Source organism: Limanda limanda, chromosome 9 (assembly GCF_963576545.1).
Source record: "Limanda limanda chromosome 9, fLimLim1.1, whole genome shotgun sequence".
Classification (NCBI taxonomy): domain Eukaryota; kingdom Metazoa; phylum Chordata; class Actinopteri; order Pleuronectiformes; family Pleuronectidae; genus Limanda; species Limanda limanda.
The window spans coordinates 1,931,730-1,957,837 of NC_083644.1; the positions used below are offsets into that span (position 1 = coordinate 1,931,730).

At 44.4% G+C, this 26,108-nt stretch overlaps 1 protein-coding gene across 1 annotated transcript; it reads left to right on the forward strand.

Moving 5' to 3' along the window:
- Positions 1–6,448: 6,448 nt before the first annotated feature.
- LOC133010040 (phospholipase A2 inhibitor and Ly6/PLAUR domain-containing protein-like) lies at positions 6,449–25,754 on the forward strand. Its single transcript, XM_061077453.1, has 6 exons — positions 6,449–6,500; positions 6,809–6,910; positions 7,009–7,176; positions 7,301–7,417; positions 8,995–9,148; positions 25,670–25,754. Exons 1-6 carry the CDS (start codon positions 6,449–6,451, stop codon positions 25,752–25,754), a joined length of 678 nt encoding a protein of 225 aa, XP_060933436.1.
- Positions 25,755–26,108: the final 354 nt, after the last annotated feature.

Consider the following 26,108-nt stretch of genomic DNA (forward strand, 5'->3'; position numbering starts at 1 on the left):
TTTAAAAAATTTGAAAGCTTTATTTCATGCTACAATTGGAAGTTTAAAAAAAAAAATTCTCTATTTATTATTATTTTAGTCTCATATATTTATGCCAATGTGAATCAGTACAGGAGCGGAATGCTAATCAAATAAAATAACATTGTTTCTTTTAATTCTCTTAATTAATATGTTAATTTATTACTTTTCTTCAGACTTTTTTCATGAAAATGTACGAAAATACTTGTGATTTCTCTTTTGTATATGACACAAATTGCTCTCACATTAGATTAACTCCATAACAGATGGGAATGATGATAAATGTGTGTTATTACACAAAAGAAGAAAATATTTACTGCATTATATGTTTTAATCATTCATTAAACTACTTTAAAAAAAGCTTCATTTCTGCTGTCAATCTCCTTCCTGATAAAAGAATATCGGAACCAGCTTCATCAAATAACAATTGTTAAGTTTTCCCAGCTTCTTTAGTAGAGAAACCATTTCTATTCTAGAGTTGGACATAAATACATTATTTGAATACATGTATTTGAGAACCTTAATTAGTTTATTTATTTTGACAGCAGCAGGATGTGTCTCATGTGTCTCTTGTACGGGTGGAGCTGGAGTTATACACCAACACGGCTCAGACAACGACTGGCAGCATAGCAAAAGTTTTCTAATAATTATTCAATGATGATAAATGGTTTTGGTACAGGAAGTCTCGTGGGATGAAATGGCTGAACTAAGATTCCTTACCTGAGGAGATAAGCCAGCAATTCACCTGTTATTAAAATAATTGCTTATGTTTTAAATAATGTATTAAAACGATTTTTCTAGGAAAGCATGTTAATGTCTGATTTCTTTAAATTCAACAATTCTTACTTTTGTTTCGTCTTGTTCTGTGTTGTTTTATTCCAAAGTAATTTTTGACCTTGTTTAGATTAGTGGTATAGAAACAAGAGTTATTATTTATTAAATGTCTTGTCAGACAACTTTTACATGTACAGCTTTGGCAGACCTCCTCTACTCCTTCCCCTCCCCTGCTGGATCCACAACGTCCGCTAGTGTGTAAACGTCTTTACATCAACTTGTGGAATATAACAATGAGTTTATGTTCTTTGGGGTCGGTCATCTGAGGCTAAAAGCTGCAGAGGCTAAGACAGGAAACAATTCATTGAGCTGTGCATGGTGATGACAACTTTATCACTAGCAATAGATTTTAGTATTTTTTCTACTTTTTACATACCTCATAACAAATTCAATTTGAATTAATTTGTAATATTCTCTTTGTTTACAACAGTAACTTTAAAAACAATAAAAAAGTTTCTGAGTGTGACCCAGCTACTGAATTGATGGTAATATTGTTTGGTGCATTACAGTGAGTGGTCAGATTAACATTCAGTTACACTTTTTTAAATCTATTTGATAAATCTTGTATCAGTCAACACAGCTCAGTCGATGCTGGAAGCTGAATGACACGCTTCACATCCACCTGATGCAGTTACTAAAAAATACCACACTGGGGCAGATGTCGACAAAGAAAAAAGAGGTGGTCATGGAGAAGAGACTGTATATTGTTGTTTTATCCTTTTGTGGAGCAGAGATGCAGAAGGATTAGTCCATGCCTTTGTTACCAAGCTTGACTATTGTAATTCCCTGTGATCAGGCCCCACCACTAAGTCTGAAAAGACTCTGCAGCATGTGTCCAGACAGGAACATTCACATTTCTCCAGAATTTGCTTCACTGGCTTCCAGTTAAATTTGGAAAATAATTTTAAATGATTCTTCCTGATGGGCTTTGGTTGTATCCAGAACCATTTGCTTCTGAAGAACCTTTTTTGACCAAATAATTTGCAAGGGTTCTTTGTAAAACTAAGGGTGTAATTTAGAACCATTTTTATTTAAAGAACGCTTTTGGAAGAAAGTTATTCAAGGATTTCTCAAATCACGAGTATTGTAAGGTCTAGAAACCTTAATTTAAATGTTCTTGACCTCTTAAATTTCCGTTTGAGTTTTTTTAATTTCTCTGTGTGCACACAGCACTGCAGTCGCATGCCATTTTATGGGCAGCGGCAGGGCGTTTGCCTATATGCAAATTAACAACTTCCGAAGATATTGGCATTCATCAATATAAGAACACTGAGTTTTAGGAAAGTTCTGAAGAACAAATTAAGAAAGATTCTGGAGAAAATCATGGTTGGTGAGGTAGATCAAACCAATTTTACCCTCCAAAACCTTATGCTGAACATCTTGCAACAACAACAGTCCATGGTTTGCAATAATTGAGGCGTTCTTGACAGAGCCTTGAATAACAGCTTAATACAGATCACTCATATATACCAGTGTCCCTAAATTCACATTCAAGATTCCTTTATTGGTCAAAGGGCACTTAGACAGTGGGGGTAGGGAGAGTCCTCTTGGACTTTGACAGATCCAGGTCTGGTCCACATCCAGGTATGTTTGTGTCAGTCCTCGAACCAGTGACCTTCCAGTCTAATGTACGTCTTGTGTTATGAGTGTCGACTCTGTGCGGTCACTGAGGTTATCCTCTAACTATTTTAGTTCTGTCATATATTATGACATAACTAGTGAATGTGTTGTCAAGGTGTGATCTCCTGTGTTGAAAGGGCACAAGTATTTAGAGATGAATTTAATGACGCATTTGCATTGGCTATGTTAGAAGCGCTCTAAATGCCAAGACTGGTTTAGCAAGAAAATCATGTTGAAAATATTTGTTAACTTTGCATAAAGATAATAATAAAACAGGTGTGTTAGCTTCTCACAAAACTTAAGTTATATTGATCAACCTGTCCCTAAAGTGTATTATTTGTATATTCATACTTGATTTGTCCCTTTCTGGTTGTGTCCTATTTGCATCACTTTAAAGTAGTTTGCGTATCTTTCAGTCGTTTGTTGTCTCTTTGTTGTCATTTGCTAGACTTTACAAGAAGAAATATTAACACTCACTTGACATAAACGTTCTGGACCAGGGTCCCCCTCCCCCTCTCCATCCATGCTGTCTGTAAATCCAGTTTTCTTATTTTGTCAGTGTCCTCACAGCAGCAACTGGTCTGCTGTCAACCTGTGCAGGAAAGGAGATAAAAGAACATTTAAGACAGTATATGAAACATGAAGCAGTTTTAACAAAGCACCACACACCTTTACTTTATTTTAAGTATCTGTTTTGTAGTTTCAAATAATTAAATCGGCAGCAGCTGAGGTTTTGCAGGTTAATGTTTATCCTGCTGTAATACTATTTCCACATGAGTGAACATAGGGACAATGGGTAAAATGAGGGTGCATCTATGGGCAGCACATTTTCTATGAGGGGCAATTCGGGGTTCAGTATCTTGCCCAAGGACACTTCAGCATTCAGATGAGGAAGACTTCCAATTCAGTCTCCAAAAGTTAAGTTGATTATTTCCCATTGTTTAGGCGTTGTTGGCGTCCTCACACAGAAACAGTTCGCACCCATACAAACATGTGAAGCATCTGTGGGAGAAGCTTTATGACCTACCTGAAGAAGAACATACTTTTGATTTCTAAAGGCCAGAAATATAAATAGAGAGGCTGTGCCATTAATTCAACAACAGGAGGTGTGGTAATGTTGCTAAAGAACATCAACAATACAGAACAACACACTATAGAGAACATGTTTATTTTTCTAAGCAACCTTCACTGGCACGATTTTGAGGTCAACAGCAAAAATAAAAAATGTCAATCTAAGCTTGAACTAATTCACAGCAGCGATCTTGACCTGGAGTCACATTAAGTCTCTGTAGAACAAGACCTTTGCGAATTGAAATGTCTGTTTGACCATTTCAGGTCACGATGTCTCCAGGTCTATTATCCTTGAAAACAGTACAACCAAAGTTACACTGATTCTAAAAGAGAAGAAAAACATTTTAATGGACATCAAACATAACAGCGCACTAAAATATAGTTTTAAACTTCTAACTTATCTTCAGGTGAACCTTCGATGGAGACGATAGTGTTAGAATTATCTGCTGACAGGACACCTGAGGATACAGCCATGGTCCATTATTACTCTTTGTGTTAAAAACTTTTTAAGCCATGGGGTTTTAATCTTTGTAAAACTATGAAGACCACTTTTCCAAGTAATTTATTTTTCTGGGTGATGTCACAGCTGCGTGTGAGGACAATCCTCGACGACTTCTTGGGAGGTCAAAGCTAACATTGTACGATGTGCAGCAGTTGGGGTAAAACTGAATGAGTGAAGGTGAAGCTGAGTCTTCTGTGTCACACACACTCAATGAGAATTAGTCATTTGAATAACTAAATTTATTGTATCAAAACCTAAAGCAAGTATATATTAAATAAATAATAAATATTATATATTCGGCTTTAATACTAGTCCAAGAGAGTTAAGGAAAGTTAAAAAACTATATGAGGTATGAGACACAACATTGTTTCCCCCGATTGCTATGTGGTGTTGCGGCATCGAAATAAAAGTCACATATTGAAGCTGAGTGTCAGAGAGAGAGAGAGAGAGAGAGAGAGAGAGAGAGAGAGAGAGAGAGAGAGAGAGAGAGAGAGAGACAGAGAGAGAAAACCCACCTAGTGAACAACATCATTTGATTTTCAAAGGCCTATTATTAAGGTAAAAATAGAGAGAGGCTGTGCGTCAGTTCAATAGTAGGTGTGGCAGGCAGAGCATCAACAATACAACTGTCTGAGTACCAACCCTTTCTTTATTGACTTTAATAAATAACTTTACTGACGTGCTTTTATTTGTTCTCCTGTCAGATAGACTAGGCAGGTCCACAGCTTGGTATGAATCCTCGGACAATGACACAGCAGCGTGTGAAATAAGTCGATGAACTGTTGCCAGCATCATGTTGGCTGCGCTGCTGCTACTTCTACCCCAATCTGTTTCCATGTGGTTTGTCATTCATGATGACGACTGATCACTTGTTGATTGATCAGTTGTACATTAAATCCCCCCCACACACACACAGAGGAGGGAGCGGCCATGGTGCAGCCCATAACAAAGATCCTCCACCAACAGACTGAGGAGCAGAATCTATCCCAGAGCCATGACCCTCATCACACTCCTCCGTGCCTGAACACATCACAGTCTGTCAAACCCACTTTCAGAGTGCACATATCACACACATCAAGGACTATGAAGGAAACACACACACACACACACACATCAAGTGCTGTGATTAACACACTCACACACACACTCCTTCATCAGGGACTGAAACCCCCTAAAAGAATCTTGTTTTTCACTGTAAATATGTTTATTTCTTATCTTCTGTATGTAGTTAGTTGCTGATGCTGCTACTATTGTTGTTTTCAAACGATATATCTCCACATTTTGACAACTATATAGAGATATATCTTGGAAAGAGAAGACTCTTATAATTTCATTGTACAATGATGACAATAAAGATTTTCAATCTAGAATGAACTACTGGTTATTGCAAAGTGTGATATTTTATTTCCTTTTAATAAAATGTGTTGCTTCTATTTCTAAATGCTTCTCTTTTAATTCAGTATTTCTTTAACCAATTGAATTTAACTTTGCTACAAGATACTTTGCAGGTCATTATTCTACAAACCCTATGTTGTGCTTATTAATGCAACAAAGTAGTAAATAATGTCAGCCTGTTTAAAATTAGCCTCAACTCGGCAAGATTCAATGTGTAGATGTTTTATTCATTGCAATGTTGGTTAAACTATATGATGATATATAATGATAAAAAACATTTGTAATGTTTTAATTATATTTAACTTGAATTTAACCCACAAAAACTGAATTTTGTTCGGTGTATAGTCTACTTGAAATAACTGGATAAGTGTAATATCATATAATTATTATCAACACATTAATTTTATCATTTTTTCATGCTGCATCAAGATGTATTAACAAACAGGTTACCAGTTTGACAACATTCCAGATGATGAATGACAAGAAGTGTATGTGACATGTGACCATTGTAAAAACAGCTTTTCTTTTATTTTTAGTTCTGACATACATGAAATCAAAACTTCTAATGAAAGATTCTGCTACTCAGAGAAAGTCTGCTTACTATATAATTAAGCCGTATCAAATGCATTGATATATTATACATATATACATTGATATATATATATATATATATATATATATATATATTAAACATATAAATACTAAAATGATCCTGAGGGAAATGTAGGTCTATGTTTTATGCTTTTTGTTTTTGGTGGACAATCCTAAACAGGTTAACAGTGACAAAGTTAAAATGGGTGTGTTGTCGTGTGTTGACGTGTTTTCCTCTGTGACAAAAGAGAGACTGACAGTTTGAATGATCATGCTGTAAAAATTCAAACACGCCCAATCCCTGAGATATTCAGACATGTATCAGTCATACAGGCGTTCATCACCTGTAGAGTATATAAAGTGCCTCCGTGTTGATGAGAGGTCGTATAAGGAATCTGCTGAACTTACCTGATCATCATGATGAAGCTGCTTCTTTCTCTGACTCTCATCTGGGCTCTCTCCAGCACAGGTAACTAATTACTATTTTAAATTTATATATTATTATTTATCATATTGTATTATTATTATCCTTGAAAATATAAGGAGGCTCATCAGAGGAGAAATTCATAAGTTACAGTACAGCAGTACAAGAAACAGACTACACAGGTAGGAAGCAGATGAAATAATTTAGAGTCATGTGTGAAGTGTCTATTTATATTAAAAGTACAACCCATATGTCTGAAACTCCTTTTCAACAGTAATTAGATTTTTGAGCCTTTATGAACCACAATTTAGATCAGATCAACATATCACTGACTATTTTTCTCCACATTGCAGGTGAAGCACTTGTGTGTGAAACTTGCACAAATGCTACCTGTTCAACCACAGTACCAGTTCCATGTCCCACAGGCACGATGTGTATCACAGCTTCCATTCAAGGTAAACTTCTCTACAAGTTACTTTCCAGTGAAATACATGAACTGCAAAGTGACGTGTGCTTTCCATCACCATTAACAAACTGCACTTTGACTCTGCAGCCCTTTCATCTGGGACTCCTGGACAGCAAATCTACAAGGCCTGTGCCCCCCCCTCCCTGTGTCCAGCCACAGGCTCTCAGACATTTTCAGTTAACTTGGGTCATTCGAGTGCACTTGCAAGTGCTACATGCTGCAACACAGACAACTGCAACTCCAACACTCTGCCTTGTAAGTAGATTTAGATGACTCTTATTAATCTGCATCCTTCTTCTGACATGTTCTGTTTTTAATCCATAACACTTCCATCTTCTCTCTTCCTCTAATAAACAGTATCACTTTTTGTCTGTTTCAGTCCCTTTGGTTCCAGCAGGTAACAGTCTACAGTGTCACGTTTGTAACCCCGTCACCTCTGTCTGCAGCTCTTCACTACAATGTAGGGGAACAGAGGATCGCTGCTTTCAAGCCAGTGGTAAGTCTTCTTCTTATTTACTGCATTTAAACAAAGAGCACTTCAAACCTATTCTACTACCTTTAAGTATTTTTAACATATTCATACTAAAGAGTGAAGAGTTAAGATATATTTACTCATGTAAGTTTATAATAATAATAATAATAATAATAATAATGCTCTAATTAAATCTGTATCATCTGTGTTACTGTGTATTTATGATCTATAACATTATAGATTAAACAATTACTTTTAACTGCCTTATGTCTTTTTATGAAAAGTTTACTTTTTCATTATCTTAAGATCATCATAATGTTTTAGAATTAAAGAGCACACAGGAGAAAAAGTAGTTAAAAGTAGTTCCATCTTGACCAGTTGACAAAACTTTTGATTATTTCTCAGTTAATCTGTTTGTTATTTTCCCTGGAGCTCAACTTGATTATAAAAGTACAGAAGCGAATTAGATTCACTTGAAAAAAAAGTCCTACTTTTATTAGATAATTATCTCGAAAATCCTGAGATAATTTTTTTTCAAAAGGCTCTGTTTTTCTTAAATAATTGTAATCTAGTATTTTGATGAAGTTACATTTTGGATGGACGTTTTGCATCTTTTGTTTGGCACGATTTATTGTATTAGCGCCATGACGTATAGCGTCGCTTAAAACTGTCAGACTCTCCTTCTGAATAAAAAACAGTGAACTACAAACGACTGACAAACGAAATATTTAAATTTTGGACAAAAATGAAAACTATCATTTGTGTATCTGTAGCATATCACCCGAAAGATGGAAAAAACTTTCAACTGATGTTTTAAGGTTTATTTGAAAATTCTCTAAAAAACACCGTAAGAGCTTTTGCCTCTTTGGAGGATCGCTAAAACATAAAACCTTTCCTTTGTGACGTTACAGATTCATAACAGTAATCTGTGTCTATACAGGGAACTTCAATTTCAACTGAATGCATTACGCTCCCGTATAAAAGTCTCTTGCTTTGTCCACAAAAAAGGTTTTTGCTCATTTTGAGAGTTTCTTTGATTCCAACATGAGTTAAATGAACAATTCTTTATTTTAATAATAATCAAAATAAGAAATGGTAACAGCTTTGAAAACATGAGATAAATATTGCACAACAATAAACATTGAGAAAACTCATTAATTGAGTTAGATTTAGTTCAACATTTTGACTGACGTGAACGTATGTTTAAATTGGGGACTTGCTTCTTTCACTGAGACAAGTAACATAACATCACAGTGTTCTGCTGCCCTCTGCTGGTTGAAACCTTCAGGCCTGTATCACGTCTAAAAAACAACCAGTGTAGTTGAAGGGTGTGGTTGGATTGGATCAAACATATTCTCTGTTGCACACGTGAGAACATAAAACAGTGAAATCAGTGATGTCACTAGGTCCTGAAGTACACGTGTACATGTTAGAAATAAGGTGCGATGTTCAAATACTGCAAGACTGTAACCATGGCAACAACTAATGTTTAACTATTGTCATCAAAATACATTTCCTTATGAATTCAAGTTACTCATAAGGTGAAGAATTCTCTCTGAAATTATCCAACTAACAAACCTGTGATTGTGTTTCATCTTTAGTGACAAATTCGGGCGGCACTTCTCCAGCTTTTGGCTGTGCATCTACAAATCTGTGTGCAGCTGCTGCCAGCCTGGGGTCACTGCCTTTCATGCAAGATGTTGGTAACATTACCAGTGGACCAGCCTGTTGTGGGACTAGTTTGTGTAACACTCTCACTACAACAACAACAACCACTATCCCAACTACAACAACCACTACCCCAACTACAAAAACCACTATCCCTACAACAACAACCACTATCCCAACCACAACAACCACTACCCCAACTACAACAACCACTACCCCAACTACAACTACCACTACCCCAACTACAACAGTCACTACCCCAACTACCACAACAACTACCCAAACTACAACAACCACGACACCAACAACAACTACCCCAACTACAACAACCACAACCCCAACTACAACAACCACTACCCCAACTACAACAACCACTACCCCAACTACAACAACCATGACCCCAACAACAACTACCCCAACTACAACAACCACAACCCCAACTACAACAACCACTACCCCAACCACAACAACAACTACCCCAACTACAACAACCACTACCCCTACAACAACAACCACTATCCCAACCACAACAACCACAACCCCAACTACAACAACCACTACCACAACAACAACTACCCCAACTACAACAACCACTACCCCAACTACAACTACCCCAACTACAACTACCCCAACTACAACAGTCACTACCCCAACTACCACAACAACTACCCCAACTACAACAACCACTACCCCAACTACAACAACAACTACCCCAACTACAACAACCACTACAACAAAAACGACCCCAACTACAACAACCACTACCCCAACTACAACTACCCCAACTACAACTACCCCAACTACAACAGTCACTACCCCAACTACCACAACAACTACCCCAACTACAACAACCACTACCCCAACTACAACAACAACTACCCCAACTACAACAACCACGACCCGAACAACAACAACTATCCCAATAACAACTACCACTACCCCAACTACAACAACCACTACCCCTACAACAACAACCACTACCCCAACCACAACAACCACAACCCCAACGACAACAACCACGACCCCAACGACAACAACCACCATCCCAACAACAACTACCAGGAGCCCAACTACAACAACCACAACCCCAACCACAACAACCACGACCCCAACTACAACAACCACTACCCCAACTACAACAACCACTATCCCAACTACAACCAGCACGACCCCAACAACAACAACCACTTCCCCAACTACAACAACCACCATCCCAACTACAACCACCACTACCCCAACTACAACAACAGCTACCCCAACTACAACAACCACTAGCCCAACTACAACAACCACTACCCCAACTACAACAACCACTACCCCTACTACAACAACCACTACTCCAACCACAACAACCAAGGCCCCTACTACAACAACCACGACCCCAACGACAACCACCGCGACCCCAACTACAAAGACCACTACCCCAACCACAACAGCCACCATCCCGACCACAACAACAATGACCCCAACTACAACAACCACGACCCCAACGACAACAACCACGACCCCAACAACAACCACCACAACCCCAACTACAACAACCACTACCCCTACAACAACAACCACTACCCCAACCACAACAACTACTACCCCAACCACAACAACCACTACCCCAACCACAACAACCACTACCCCAACAACAACAACGACTACCCCAACTACAACAACCACCATCCCTACTACAACAACCACTACCCCAACTACAACAACCACTACGCCAACTACAACAACAACTACCCCAACTACAACAACCACTTCCCCTATAACAACAACCAATACCCCAACCACAACAACCACGGCCCCTACTACAACAACCACGACCCAAACGACAACCACCACGACCCCAACTATAACAACCACTACCCCAACCACAACAACCACTACCCCAACTACAACAACCATGACCCCAACTACAACAACCACTACCCCAACGACAACCACCACTACCCCAACAACAACAACCACTACCCCAACTACAACAACCACCATCCCAACAACTACCACTACCCCAACTACAACAACCACTACCCCAACTACAACAACCACTACGCCAACTACAACAACAACTACCCCAACTACAACAACCACTTCCCCTACAACAACAACCAATACCCCAACCACAACAACCACGGCCCCTACTACAACAACCACGACCCAAACGACAACCACCACGACCCCAACTACAACAACCACTACCCCAACCACAACAACCACTACCCCAACTACAACAACCACGACCCCAACTACAACAACCACTACCCCAACGACAACCACAACTACCCCAACAACAACAACCACTACCCCAACTACAACAACCACCATCCCAACAACTACCACTACCCCAACTACAACAACCACTACCCCAACTACAACAACCACTACCCCAACTACAACAACCACTACCCCTACAACAACAACCACGACCCCAACGACAACAACCACGACCCCAACAACAACCAACACGACCCCAACTACAACAACCACTACCCCTACAACAACAACCACTACCCCAACCACAACAACTACTTCCCCAACCACAACAACCACGACCCCAACTACAACAACCACTACCCCAACCACAACAACCATTACCCCATCCACAACAACCACTACCCCAACAACAACAACGACTACCCCAACTACAACAACCACCATCCCTACTACAACAACCACTACCCCAACTACAACAACCACTACGCCAACTACAACAACAACTACCCCAACTACAACCACCACTTCCCCTACAACAACAACCACTACCCCAACCACAACAACCACGGCCCCTAAAACAACAACCACGACCCAAACGACAACCACCACGACCCCAACTACAACAACCACTACCCCAACCACAACAAACACTACCCCAACTACAATTACCACCATCCCTACTACAACAACCACTACCCCAACTACAACAACCACTACGCCAACTACAACAACAACTACCCCAACTACAACAACCACTTCCCCTACAACAACAACCAATACCCCAACCACAACAACCACTCCCCCTACTACAACAACCACGACCCAAACGACAACCACCACGACCCCAACTTCAACAACTACTACCCCAACCACAACAACCACTACCCCAACTACAACAACCACGACCCCAACTACAACAACCACTACCCCAACGACAACCACCACTACCCCAACAACAACAACCACTACCCCAACTACAACAACCACCATCCCAACAACTACCACTACCCCAACTACAACAACCACTACCCCAACTACAACAACCACTACGCCAACTACAACAACAACTACCCCAACTACAACAACCACTTCCCCTACAACAACAACCAATACCCCAACCACAACAACCACGGCCCCTACTACAACAACCACGACCCAAACGACAACCACCACGACCCCAACTACAACAACCACTACCCCAACCACAACAACCACTACCCCAACTACAACAACCACGACCCCAACTACAACAACCACTACCCCAATGACAACCACCACTACCCCGACAACAACAACCACTACCCCAACTACAACAACCACCATCCCGACAACTACCACTACCCCAACTACAACTACCACTACCCCAACTACAACAACCACTACCCAAACTACAACAACCACTACCCCTACAACAACAACCACGACCCCAACGACAACATCCACGACCCCAACAACAACCACCACGACCCCAACTACAACAACCACTACCCCTACAACAACAACCACTACCCCAACCACAACAACTACAACCCCAACCACAACAACCACGACCCCAACTACAACAACCACTACCCCAACCACAACAAACACTACCCCAACCACAACAACCACTACCCCAACAACAACAACGACTACCCCAACTACAACAACCACCATCCCTACTACAACAACCACTACCCCAACTACAACAACCACTACGCCAACTACAACAACAACTACCCCAACTACAACAACCACTTCCCCTACAACAACAACCACTACCCCAACCACAACAACCACGGCCCCTACTACAACAACCACGACGCAAACGACAACCACCACGACCCCAACTACAACAACCACTACCCCAACCACAACAACCACTACCCCAACTACAACAACCACGACCCCAACTACAACAACCACTACCCCAATGACAACCACCACTACCCCGACAACAACAACCACTACCCCAACTACAACAACCACCATCCCGACAACTACCACTACCCCAACTACAACAACCACTACCCCAACTACAACAACCACTACCCCAACTACAACAACCACTACCCCTACAACAACAACCACGACCCCAACGACAACATCCACGACCCCAACAACAACCACCACGACCCCAACTACAACAACCACTACCCCAACAACAACAACGACTACCCCAACTACAACAACCACCATCCCTACTACAACAACCACTACCCCAACTACAACAACCACTACGCCAACTACAACAACAACTACCCCAACTACAACAACCACTTCCCCTACAACAACAACCACTACCCCAACCACAACAACCACGGCCCCTACTACAACAACCACGACCCAAACGACAACCACCACGACCCCAACTACAACAACCACTACCCCAACCACAACAACCACTACCCCAACTACAACAACCACGACCCCAACTACAACAACCACTACCCCAACTACAACAACCACAACCCCAACTACAACAACAACGACCCCAACTTCAACAACCACGACCCCAACGACAACAACCACGACCCCAACTACAACAACCACTACCCCTAAAACAACAACCACTACCCCAACCACAACAACCACTACCCAAACAACAACAACGACTACCCCAACTACAACAACCACCATCCCACCAACAACTACCACTACCCCACCTACAACAACCACTTCCCCAACTACAACAACCACTACCCCAACTACAACAACCACTACCCCAACCACAACAACCACTACCCCAACAACAACAACGACTACCCCAACTACAAAAACCACCATCCCAACAACAACTACCACTTCCCCAACTACAACAACCACTACCCCAACTACAACAACCACTACCCCAACCACAATAACCACTACCCCAACAACAACAACGACTACCCCAACTACAACAACCACCATCCCAACAACAACTACCACTTCCCCAACTACAACAACCACTACCCCAACTACAACAACCAATAACCCAACTACAACAACCACGACCCAAACGACAACAACCACGACCCCAACAACAACCACCACGACCCCAACTACAACAACCACTACCCCTACAACAACAACCACTTACCCAACCACAACAACTACTACCCCAACCACAACAACCACGACCCCAACTACAACAACCACGACCCCAACGACAACAACCACGACCCCAACAACAACCACCACGACCCCAACTACAACAACCACTACTCCAACAACAACAACCCAAACTACAACACCCACTACCCCAACTACAACAACCACGACCCCAACAACAACAACCACTACTCCAACTACAACAACCACTACCCCTCCAACCATGGCCATCACTACAACAACCAGTACCCCAACTACAACAACCACTAACCCAACAACAACAACCACTACCCCAACTACAACAACCACTACCCCAACGACAACCGCCACTACCCCAACAACAACAACGACTACCCCAACTACAACAACCGCCATCCCAACAACAACTATCACTACCCCAACTACAACAACCACTACCGCAACTACAACAACCACTACCCCAACTACAACAACCACTACCCCTACAACAACAACCACTACCCCAACCACAACAACCACTACCCCAACAACAACAACGACTACCCCAACTACAACAACCACCATCCCAACAACAACTACAACTACCCCAACTACAACAACCACTACCCAAACTACAACAACCACTAACCCAACTACAACAACCACTACCCCTACAACAACAACCACGACCCCAACAACAACATCCACGACCCCAACAACAACCACCACGACCCCAACTACAACAACCACGACCCCAACTACAACAACCACGACCCCAACGACAACAACCACGACCCCAACAACAACCACCACGACCCCAACTACAACAACCACTACCCCAACCACAACAACCACTACCCCAACCACAACAACCAGTACCCCAACAACAACAACGACTACCCCAACTACAACAACCACCATCCCTACTACGACAACCACTACCCCAACTACAACAACCAATAACCCAACTACAACAACCACGACCCCAACGACAACAACCACGACCCCAACAACAACCACCACGACCCCAACTACAACAACCACTACCCCTACAACAACAACCACTTACCCAACCACAACAACTACTACCCCAACCACAACAACCACGACCCCAACTACAACAACCACGACCCCAACAACAACCATCACGACCCCAACTACAACAACCACTACTCCAACAACAACAACCCAAACTACAACACCCACTACCCCAACTACAACAACCACGACCCCAACTACAACAACCACTACCCCTACAACAACAACCACTACCCCAACCACAACAACCACTACCCCAACAACAACGACTACCCCAACTACAACAACCACCATCCCAACAACAACTACAACTACCCCAACTACAACAACCACTACCCCAACTACAACAACCACTAACCCAACTACAACAACCACTACCCCTACAACAACAACCACGACCCCAACAACAACATCCACGATCCCAACAACAACCACCACGACCCCAACTACAACAACCACGACCCCAACTACAACAACCACGACCCCAACGACAACAACCACGACCCCAACAACAACCACCACGACCCCAACTACAACAACCACTACCCCAACCACAACAACCACTACCCCAACCACAACAACCACAACCCCAACAACAACAACGACTACCCCAACTACAACAACCACCATCCCTACTACGACAACCACTACCCCAACTACAACAACCAATAACCCAACTACAACAACCACGACCCCAACGACAACAACCACGACCCCAACAACAACCACCACGACCCCAACTACAACAACCACTACCCCTACAACAACAACCACTTACCCAACCACAACAACTACTACCCCAACCACAACAACCACGACCCCAACTACAACAACCACGACCCCAACAACAACCATCACGACCCCAACTACAACAACCACTACTCCAACAACAACAACAACCCAAAATACAACACCCACTACCCCAACTACAACAACCACGACCCCAACAACAACAACCACTACTCCAACTACAACAACCACTACCCCTCCAACCATGGCCATCACTACAACAACCAGTACCCCAACTACAACAACCACTAACCCAACAACAACAACCACTACCCCAACTACAACAACCACTACCCCAACGACAACCACCACTACCCCAACAACAACAACGACTACCCCAACTACAACAACCGCCATCCCAACAACAACTACCACTACCCCAACTACAACAACCACTACCGCAACTACAACAACCACTACCCCAACTACAACAACCACTACCCCTACAACAACAACCACTACCCCAACCACAACAACCACTACCCCAACAACAACAACGACTACCCCAACTACAACAACCACCATCCCAACAACAACTACAACTACCCCAACTACAACAACCACTACCCCAACTACAACAACCACTAACCCAACTACAACAACCACTACCCCTACAACAACAACCACGACCCCAACAACAACATCCACGACCCCAACAACAACCACCACGACCCCAACTACAACAACCACGACCCTAACTACAACAACCACGACCCCAACGACAACAACCACGACCCCAACAACAACAACCACTACCCCAACCACAACAACCACTACCCCAACCACAACAACCACTACCCCAACAACAACAACGACTACCCCAACTACAACAACCACCATCCCTACTACAACAACCACTAACCCAACTACAACAACCAATAACCCAACTACAACAACCACGACCCCAACGACAACAACCACGACCCCAACAACAACCACCACGACCCCAACTACAAAAACCACTACCCCTACAACAACAACCACTTACCCAACCACAACAACTACTACCCCAACCACAACAACCACGACCCCAACTACAACAACCACGACCCCAACGGCAACAACCACGACCCCAACAACAACCATCACGACCCCAACTACAACAACCACTACTCCAACAACAACAACAACCCAAACTACAACACCCACTACCCCAACTACAACAACCACGACCCCAACAACAACAACCACTACTCCAACTACAACAACCACTACCCCTCCAACCATGGCCATCACTACAACAACCAGTACCCCAACTACAACAACCACTAACCCAACAACAACAACCACTACCCCAACTACAACAACCACTACCCCAACGACAACCACCACTACCCCAACAACAACAACAACGACTACCCCAACTACAACAACCACCATCCCAACAACAACTACCACTACCCCAACTACAACAACCACTACCGCAACTACAACAACCACTACCCCAACTACAACAACCACTACCCCTACAACAACAACCACTACCACAACAACCACTACCCCAACAACAACAACGACTACCCCAACTACAACAACCACCATCCCAACAACAACTACAACTACCCCAACTACAACAACCACTACCCCAACTACAACAACCACTAACCCAACTACAACAACCACTACCCCTACAACAACATCCACTACCCCAACCACAACTACTACCCCAACCACAACAACCACGACCCCAACTACAACAACCACGACCCCAACGACAACAACCACGACCCCAACAACAACCACCACGACCCCAACTACAACAACCACTACTCCAACAACAACAACCCAAACTACAACACCCACTACCCCAACTACAACAACCACGACCCCAACTACAACAACCACTACCCCTACAACAACAACCACTACCCCAACCACAACAACCACTACCCCAACAACAACGACTACCCCAACTACAACAACCACCATCCCAACAACAACTACAACTACCCCAACTACAACAACCACTACCCCAACTACAACAACCACTAACCCAACTACAACAACCACTACCCCTACAACAACAACCACGACCCCAACAACAACATCCACGATCCCAACAACAACCACCACGACCCCAACTACAACAACCACGACCCCAACTACAACAACCACGACCCCAACGACAACAACCACGACCCCAACAACAACCACCACGACCCCAACTACAACAACCACTACCCCAACCACAACAACCACTACCCCAACCACAACAACCACAACCCCAACAACAACAACGACTACCCCAACTACAACAACCACCATCCCTACTACAACAACCACAACCCCAACTACAACAACCAATAACCCAACTACAACAACCACGACCCCAACGACAACAACCACGACCCCAACAACAACCACCACGACCCCAACTACAACAACCACTACCCCTACAACAACAACCACTTACCCAACCACAACAACTACTACCCCAACCACAACAACCACGACCCCAACTACAACAACCACGACCCCAACGACAACAACCACGACCCCAACAACAACCATCACGACCCCAACTACAACAACCACTACTCCAACAACAACAACAACCCAAACTACAACACCCACTACCCCAACTACAACAACCACGACCCCAACAACAACAACCACTACTCCGACTACAACAACCACTACCCCTCCAACCATGGCCATCACTACAACAACCAGTACCCCAACTACAACAACCACTAACCCAACAACAACAACCACTACCCCAACTACAACAACCACTACCCCAACGACAACCACCACTACCCCAACAACAACAACGACTACCCCAACTACAACAACCGCCATCCCAACAACAACTACCACTACCCCAACTACAACAACCACTACCGTAACTACAACAACCACTACCCCAACTACAACAACCACTACCCCTACAACAACAACCACTACCCCAACCACAACAACCACTACCCCAACAACAACAACGACTACCCCAACTACAACAACCACCATCCCAACAACAACTACAACTACCCCAACTACAACAACCACTACCCCAACTACAACAACCACTAACCCAACTACAACAACCACTACCCCTACAACAACAACCACGACCCCAACAACAACATCCACGACCCCAACAACAACCACCACGACCCCAACTACAACAACCACGACCCTAACTACAACAACCACGACCCCAACGACAACAACCACGACCCCAACAACAACCACCACGACCCCAACTACAACAACCACTACCCCAACCACAACAACCACTACCCCAACCACAACAACCACTACCCCAACAACAACAACGACTACCCCAACTACAACAACCACCATCCCTACTACAACAACCACTACCCCAACTACAACAACCAATAACCCAACTACAACAACCACGACCCCAACGACAACAACCACGACCCCAACAACAACCACCACGACCCCAACTACAACAACCACTACCCCTACAACAACAACCACTTACCCAACCACAACGACTACTACCCCAACCACAACAACCACGACCCCAACTACAACAACCACGACCCCAACGACAACAACCACGACCCCAACAACAACCATCACGACCCCAACTACAACAACCACTACTCCAACAACAACAACAACCCAAACTACAACACCCACTACCCCAACTACAACAACCACGACCCCAACAACAACAACCACTACTCCAACTACAACAACCACTACCCCTCCAACCATGGCCATCACTACAACAACCAGTACCCCAACTACAACAACCACTAACCCAACAACAACAACCACTACCCCAACTACAACAACCACTACCCCAACAACAACAACAACGACTACCCCAACTACAACAACCACCATCCCAACAACAACTACCACTACCCCAACTACAACAACAACTACCGCAACTACAACAACCACTACCCCAACTACAACAACCACTACCCCTACAACAACAACCACTACCCCAACCACAACAACCACTACCCCAACAACAACAACGACTACCCCAACTACAACAACCAACATCCCAACAACAACTACAACTACCCCAACTACAACAACCACTACCCCTACAACAACAACCACTACCCCAACCACAACTACTACCCCAACCACAACAACCACGACCCCAACTACAACAACCACGACCCCAACAACAACATCCACGACCCCAACAACAACCACCACGACCCCAACTACAACAACCACAACCCCAACTACAACAACCACGACCCCAACGACAACAACCACGACCCCAACAACAACCACCACGACCCCAACTACAACAACCACTACCCCAACCACAACAACCACTAACCCAACCACAACAACCACTACCCCAACCACAACAACCACTACCCCAACAACAACAACGGCTACCCCAACTACAACAACCACCATCCCTACTACAACAACCACTACCCCAACTACAACAACCACTACGCCAACTACAACAACAACTACACCAACTACAACAACCACTTCCCCTACAACAACAATCACTACCCCAACGACAACAACCACGGCCCCTACTACAACAACCACGACCCAAACGACAACCACCACGACCCCAACTACAACAACCACTACCCCAACCACAACAACCACTACCCCAACCACAACAACCACTACCACAACAACCACTACCCCAACTACAACAACCACGACCCCAACTACAACAACCACGACCCCAACTACAACAACCACGACCCCAACGACAACAACCACGACCCCAACAACAACCACCACGACCCCAACTACAACAACCACTACCCCAACCACAACAACCACTACCCCAACCACAACAACCACTACCCCAACAACAACAACGACTACCCCAACTACAACAACCACCATCCCTACTACAACAACCACTACCCCAACTACAACAACCAATAACCCAACTACAACAACCACGACCCCAACGACAACAACCACGACCCCAACAACAACCACCACGACCCCAACTACAACAACCACTACCCCTACAACAACAACCACTTACCCAACCACAACAACTACTACCCCAACCACAACAACCACGACCCCAACTACAACAACCACGACCCCAACGACAACAACCATGACCCCAACAACAACCACCACGACCCCAACTACAACAACCACTACTCCAACAACAACAACAACCCAAACTACAACACCCACTACCCCAACTACAACAACCACGACCCCAACAACAACAACCACTACTCCAACTACAACAACCACTACCCCTCCAACCATGGCCATCACTACAACAACCAGTACCCCAACTACAACAACCACTAACCCAACAACAACAACCACTACCCCAACTACAACAACCACTACCCCAACGACAACCACCACTACCCCAACAACAACAACGACTACCCCAACTACAACAACCGCCATCCCAACAACAACTACCACTACCCCAACTACAACAACCACTACCGCAACTACAACATCCACTACCCCAACTACAACAACCACTACCCCTACAACAACAACCACTACCCCAACCACAACAACCACTACCCCAACAACAACAACGACTACCCCAACTACAACAACCACCATCCCAACAACAACTACAACTACCCCAAATACAACAACCACTACCCCAACTACAACAACCACTAACCCAACTACAACAACCACTACCCCTACAACAACAACCACGACCCAAACAACAACATCCACGACCCCAACAACAACCACCACGACCCCAACTACAACAACCACGACCCTAACTACAACAACCACGACCCCAACGACAACAACCACGACCCCAACAACAACCACCACGACCCCAACTACAACAACCACTACCCCAACCACAACAACCACTACCCCAACCACAACAACCACTACCCCAACAACAACAACGACTACCCCAACTACAACAACCACCACCCCTACTACAACAACCACTACCCCAACTACAACAACCAATAACCCAACTACAACAACCACGACCCCAACGACAACAACCACGACCCCAACAACAACCACCACGACCCCAACTACAACAACCACTACCCCTACAACAACAACCACTTACCCAACCACAACAACTACTACCCCAACCACAACAACCACGACCCCAACTACAACAACCATGACCCCAACGACAACAACCACGACCCCAACAACAACCACCACGACCCCAACTACAACAACCACTACTCCAACAACAACAACAACCCAAACTACAACACCCACTACCCCAACTACAACAACCACGACCCCAACAACAACAACCACTACTCCAACTACAACAACCACTACCCCTCCAACCATGGCCATCACTACAACAACCAGTACCCCAACTACAACAACCACTAACCCAACAACAACAACCACTACCCCAACTACAACAACCACTACCCCAACGACAACCACCACTACCCCAACTACAACAACAACGACTACCCCAACTACAACAACCACCATCCCAACAACAACTACCACTACCCCAACTACAACAACCACTACCGCAACTACAACAACCACTACCCCAACTACAACAACCACTACCCCTACAACAACAACCACTACCCCAACCACAACAACCACTACCCCAACAACAACAACGACTACCCCAACTACAACAACCACCATCCCAACAACAACTACAACTACCCCAACTACAACAACCACTACCCCAACTACAACAACCACTAACCCAACTACAACAACCACGACCCCTACAACAACAACCACTACCCCAACCACAACTACTACCCCAACCACAACAACCACGACCCCAACTACAACAACCACGACCCCAACAACAACATCCACGACCCCAACAACAACCACCACGACCCCAACTACAACAACCACGACCCCAACTACAACAACCACGACCCCAACGACAACAACCACGACCCCAACAACAACCACCACGACCCCAACTACAACAACCACTACCCCAACCACAACAACCACTACCCCAACCACAACAACCACTACCCCAACCACAACAACCACTACCCCAACAACAACAACGACTACCCCAACTACAACAACCACCATCCCTACTACAACAACCACTACCCCAACTACAACAACCACTACGCCAACTACAACAACAACTACACCAACTACAACAACCACTTCCCCTACAACAACAATCACTACCCCAACGACAACAACCACGGCCCCTACTACAACAACCACGACCCAAACGACAACCACCACGACCCCAACTACAACAACCACTACCCCAACCACAACAACCACTACCACAACAACCACTACCCCAACTACAACAACCACTACCCCAACTACAACAACCACGACCCCAACTACAGCAACCACTACTCCACCTACAACAACCACTATCCCTACTACAACCACCGCGACCCCAACAACAAAAACCACTACCCCAACTACAACAACCACCATCCAAACTACAACCACCACTACCCCAACTACAACAACAGCTACCCCAACAACAACTACCAGTAGCCAAACTACAACAACCACTACCCCTCCTACAACAACCACTACCCCAACTACAACAACCACTACGCCAACTACAACAACCACGACCCCAACTACAACAACCACTACCCCAACAACAACAACCACTACCCCAACTACAACCACCACTACCCCAACTACAACAACCAATACCCCAACCACTACCCCTACAACAACAACCACTACCCCAACTACAACAACCACGACCCCAACTACAACAACCACTACCCCAACTACAACAACCACAACCCCAACTACAACAACCACTACCCCAACTACAACAACCACTACCCCTAAAACAACAACCACTACACCAACCACAACAACCACTGCCCCAACAACAACAACGACTACCCCAACTACAACGACCACCATCCCACCAACAACTACCACTTCCCCAACTACAACAACCACTACCCCAACTACAACAACCACTACCCCAACCACAACAACCACTACCCCAACAACAACAACAACTACCCCAACTACAACAACCACCATCCCAACAACAACTACAACTTCCCCAACTACAACAACCACTATCCCAACTACAACAACCACGGCCCCTACTACAACAACCACGACCCAAACGACAACCACCACGACCCCAACTACAACAACCAGTACCCCAACCACAACAACCACTACCTCAATCACAACAACCACGACCCCAACTACAACAACCACTACCCCAACTACAACAACCACGACCCCAACTACAGCAACCACTACCCCAACTACAACAACCACTATCCCAACTACAACCACCGCGACCCCAACAACAAAAACCACTACCCCAACTACAACAACCACCATCCCAACTACAACCACCACTACCCCAACTACAACAACAGCTACCCCAAAAACAACTACCAGTAGCCAAACTACAACAACCACTACCACAACTACAACAACCACTAACCCTACTACAACAACCACTACCCCAACTACAACAACCACTACGCCAACTACAACAACAACTACCCCAACTACAACAACCACTACCCCTACAACAACAACCACTACCCCAACCACAACAACCACTGCCCCTACTACAACAACCACGACCCTAAAGACAACCACCACGACCCCAACTACATCAACCACTACCCCAACCACAACAACCACTACCCCAACCACAACAACCACTACCCCAACTACAACAACCACTACCCCAACTACAACAACCACGACCCCAACTACAACAACCACGACCCCAACAACAACCACCACGACCCCAACTACAACAACCACTACCCCTACAACAACAACCACTACCCCAACCACAAAAACTACTACCCCAACCACAACAACCACGACCCCAACTACAACAACCACGACCCCAACGACAACAACCACGACCCCAACAACAACCACCACGACCCCAACTACAACAACCACTACCCCAACCACAACAACCACTACCCCAACCACAACAACCACTACCCCAACAACAACAACGACTACACCAACTACAACAACCACCATCCCTACTACAACAACCACTACCCCAACTACAACAACCACTACCCCAACTACAACAACCACGACCCCAACTACAACAACCACGACCCCAACTACAACAACCACAACCCCAACTACAACAACAACGACCCCAACTTCAACAACCAGTACCCCAACAACAACAACCACTACCATAACTACAACAACCACTACCCCAACCACAACAACCACTACCCCTACAACTAAAAAGACTACCCCAACCACAACAACCACGACCCCAACTACAACAACCACTACTCCTACTACAACAACCACTACCCCAACTACAACAACCACTACCCCAACAACAACAACAACCCCAACTACAACACCCACTACCCAAACTACAACAACCACGACCCCAACAACAACCACTACTCCAACTACAACAACCACTACCCCAACTACAACAACCACTACCCCAACTACAACCACCCCTACAACCATGTCTGTAACAACAACTACCACTACCCCAACAAGAACAACCACAACTACAACTACCACTACCCCAACTACAACAACCACTACCCCAACTACAACAACCACTGCCCCAACTACAGGAACCACTACCCCAACTACTGCTGCCACCACATCTACAACAACCACTGCCAGTGATGCCTGTTGTGTCAGAATGGGAATGCTGCATCTGCTGATTGGACTCCTCATTTTCATCCTGTTTTAGAGTTCAGAACAAAAATGGAAGAACCTTTGAATCCACTGGAAGGACTCCTTTAGAAGTCTGGTCTTTGGTATACTTGCTGCCATCTTTGATTGGTAGTCACACAGATATAAATTACATATTTAGTAAAAGGGGATAGGGTCTGGGTGAAGTTAAAGTGAGCACCACACAAAACTTTAACTTTTTTCAATTCATTAGCCTTAACTTAAGTCAAACATAAATAGCTTCACAGGAACATACTCACTGGGGATTTCTTCACAAATCTGTGTTTATTTTTGAAGTGGACTGAATACTGCTATACATTTGATCTTATTTAACTTTTTTTGCAACTTGTACAACTATGATACCTTATTTAAA

What these genes read in the sequence shown, in the direction of transcription:
- LOC133010040 (XM_061077453.1), top strand. Translation starts at nt 6,449, where the DNA reads ATGATGAAGCTGCTTCTTTCTCTGACTCTCATCTGGGCTCTCTCCAGC. An exon ending in CTGGGCTCTCTCCAGCACAG is followed by an intron (nt 6,501 to 6,808) that starts GTAACTAATTAC and finishes TCCACATTGCAG; the next exon opens with GTGAAGCACTTGTGTGTGAA. An exon ending in CAACTCCAACACTCTGCCTT is followed by an intron (nt 7,177 to 7,300) that starts GTAAGTAGATTT and finishes TGTCTGTTTCAG; the next exon opens with TCCCTTTGGTTCCAGCAGGT.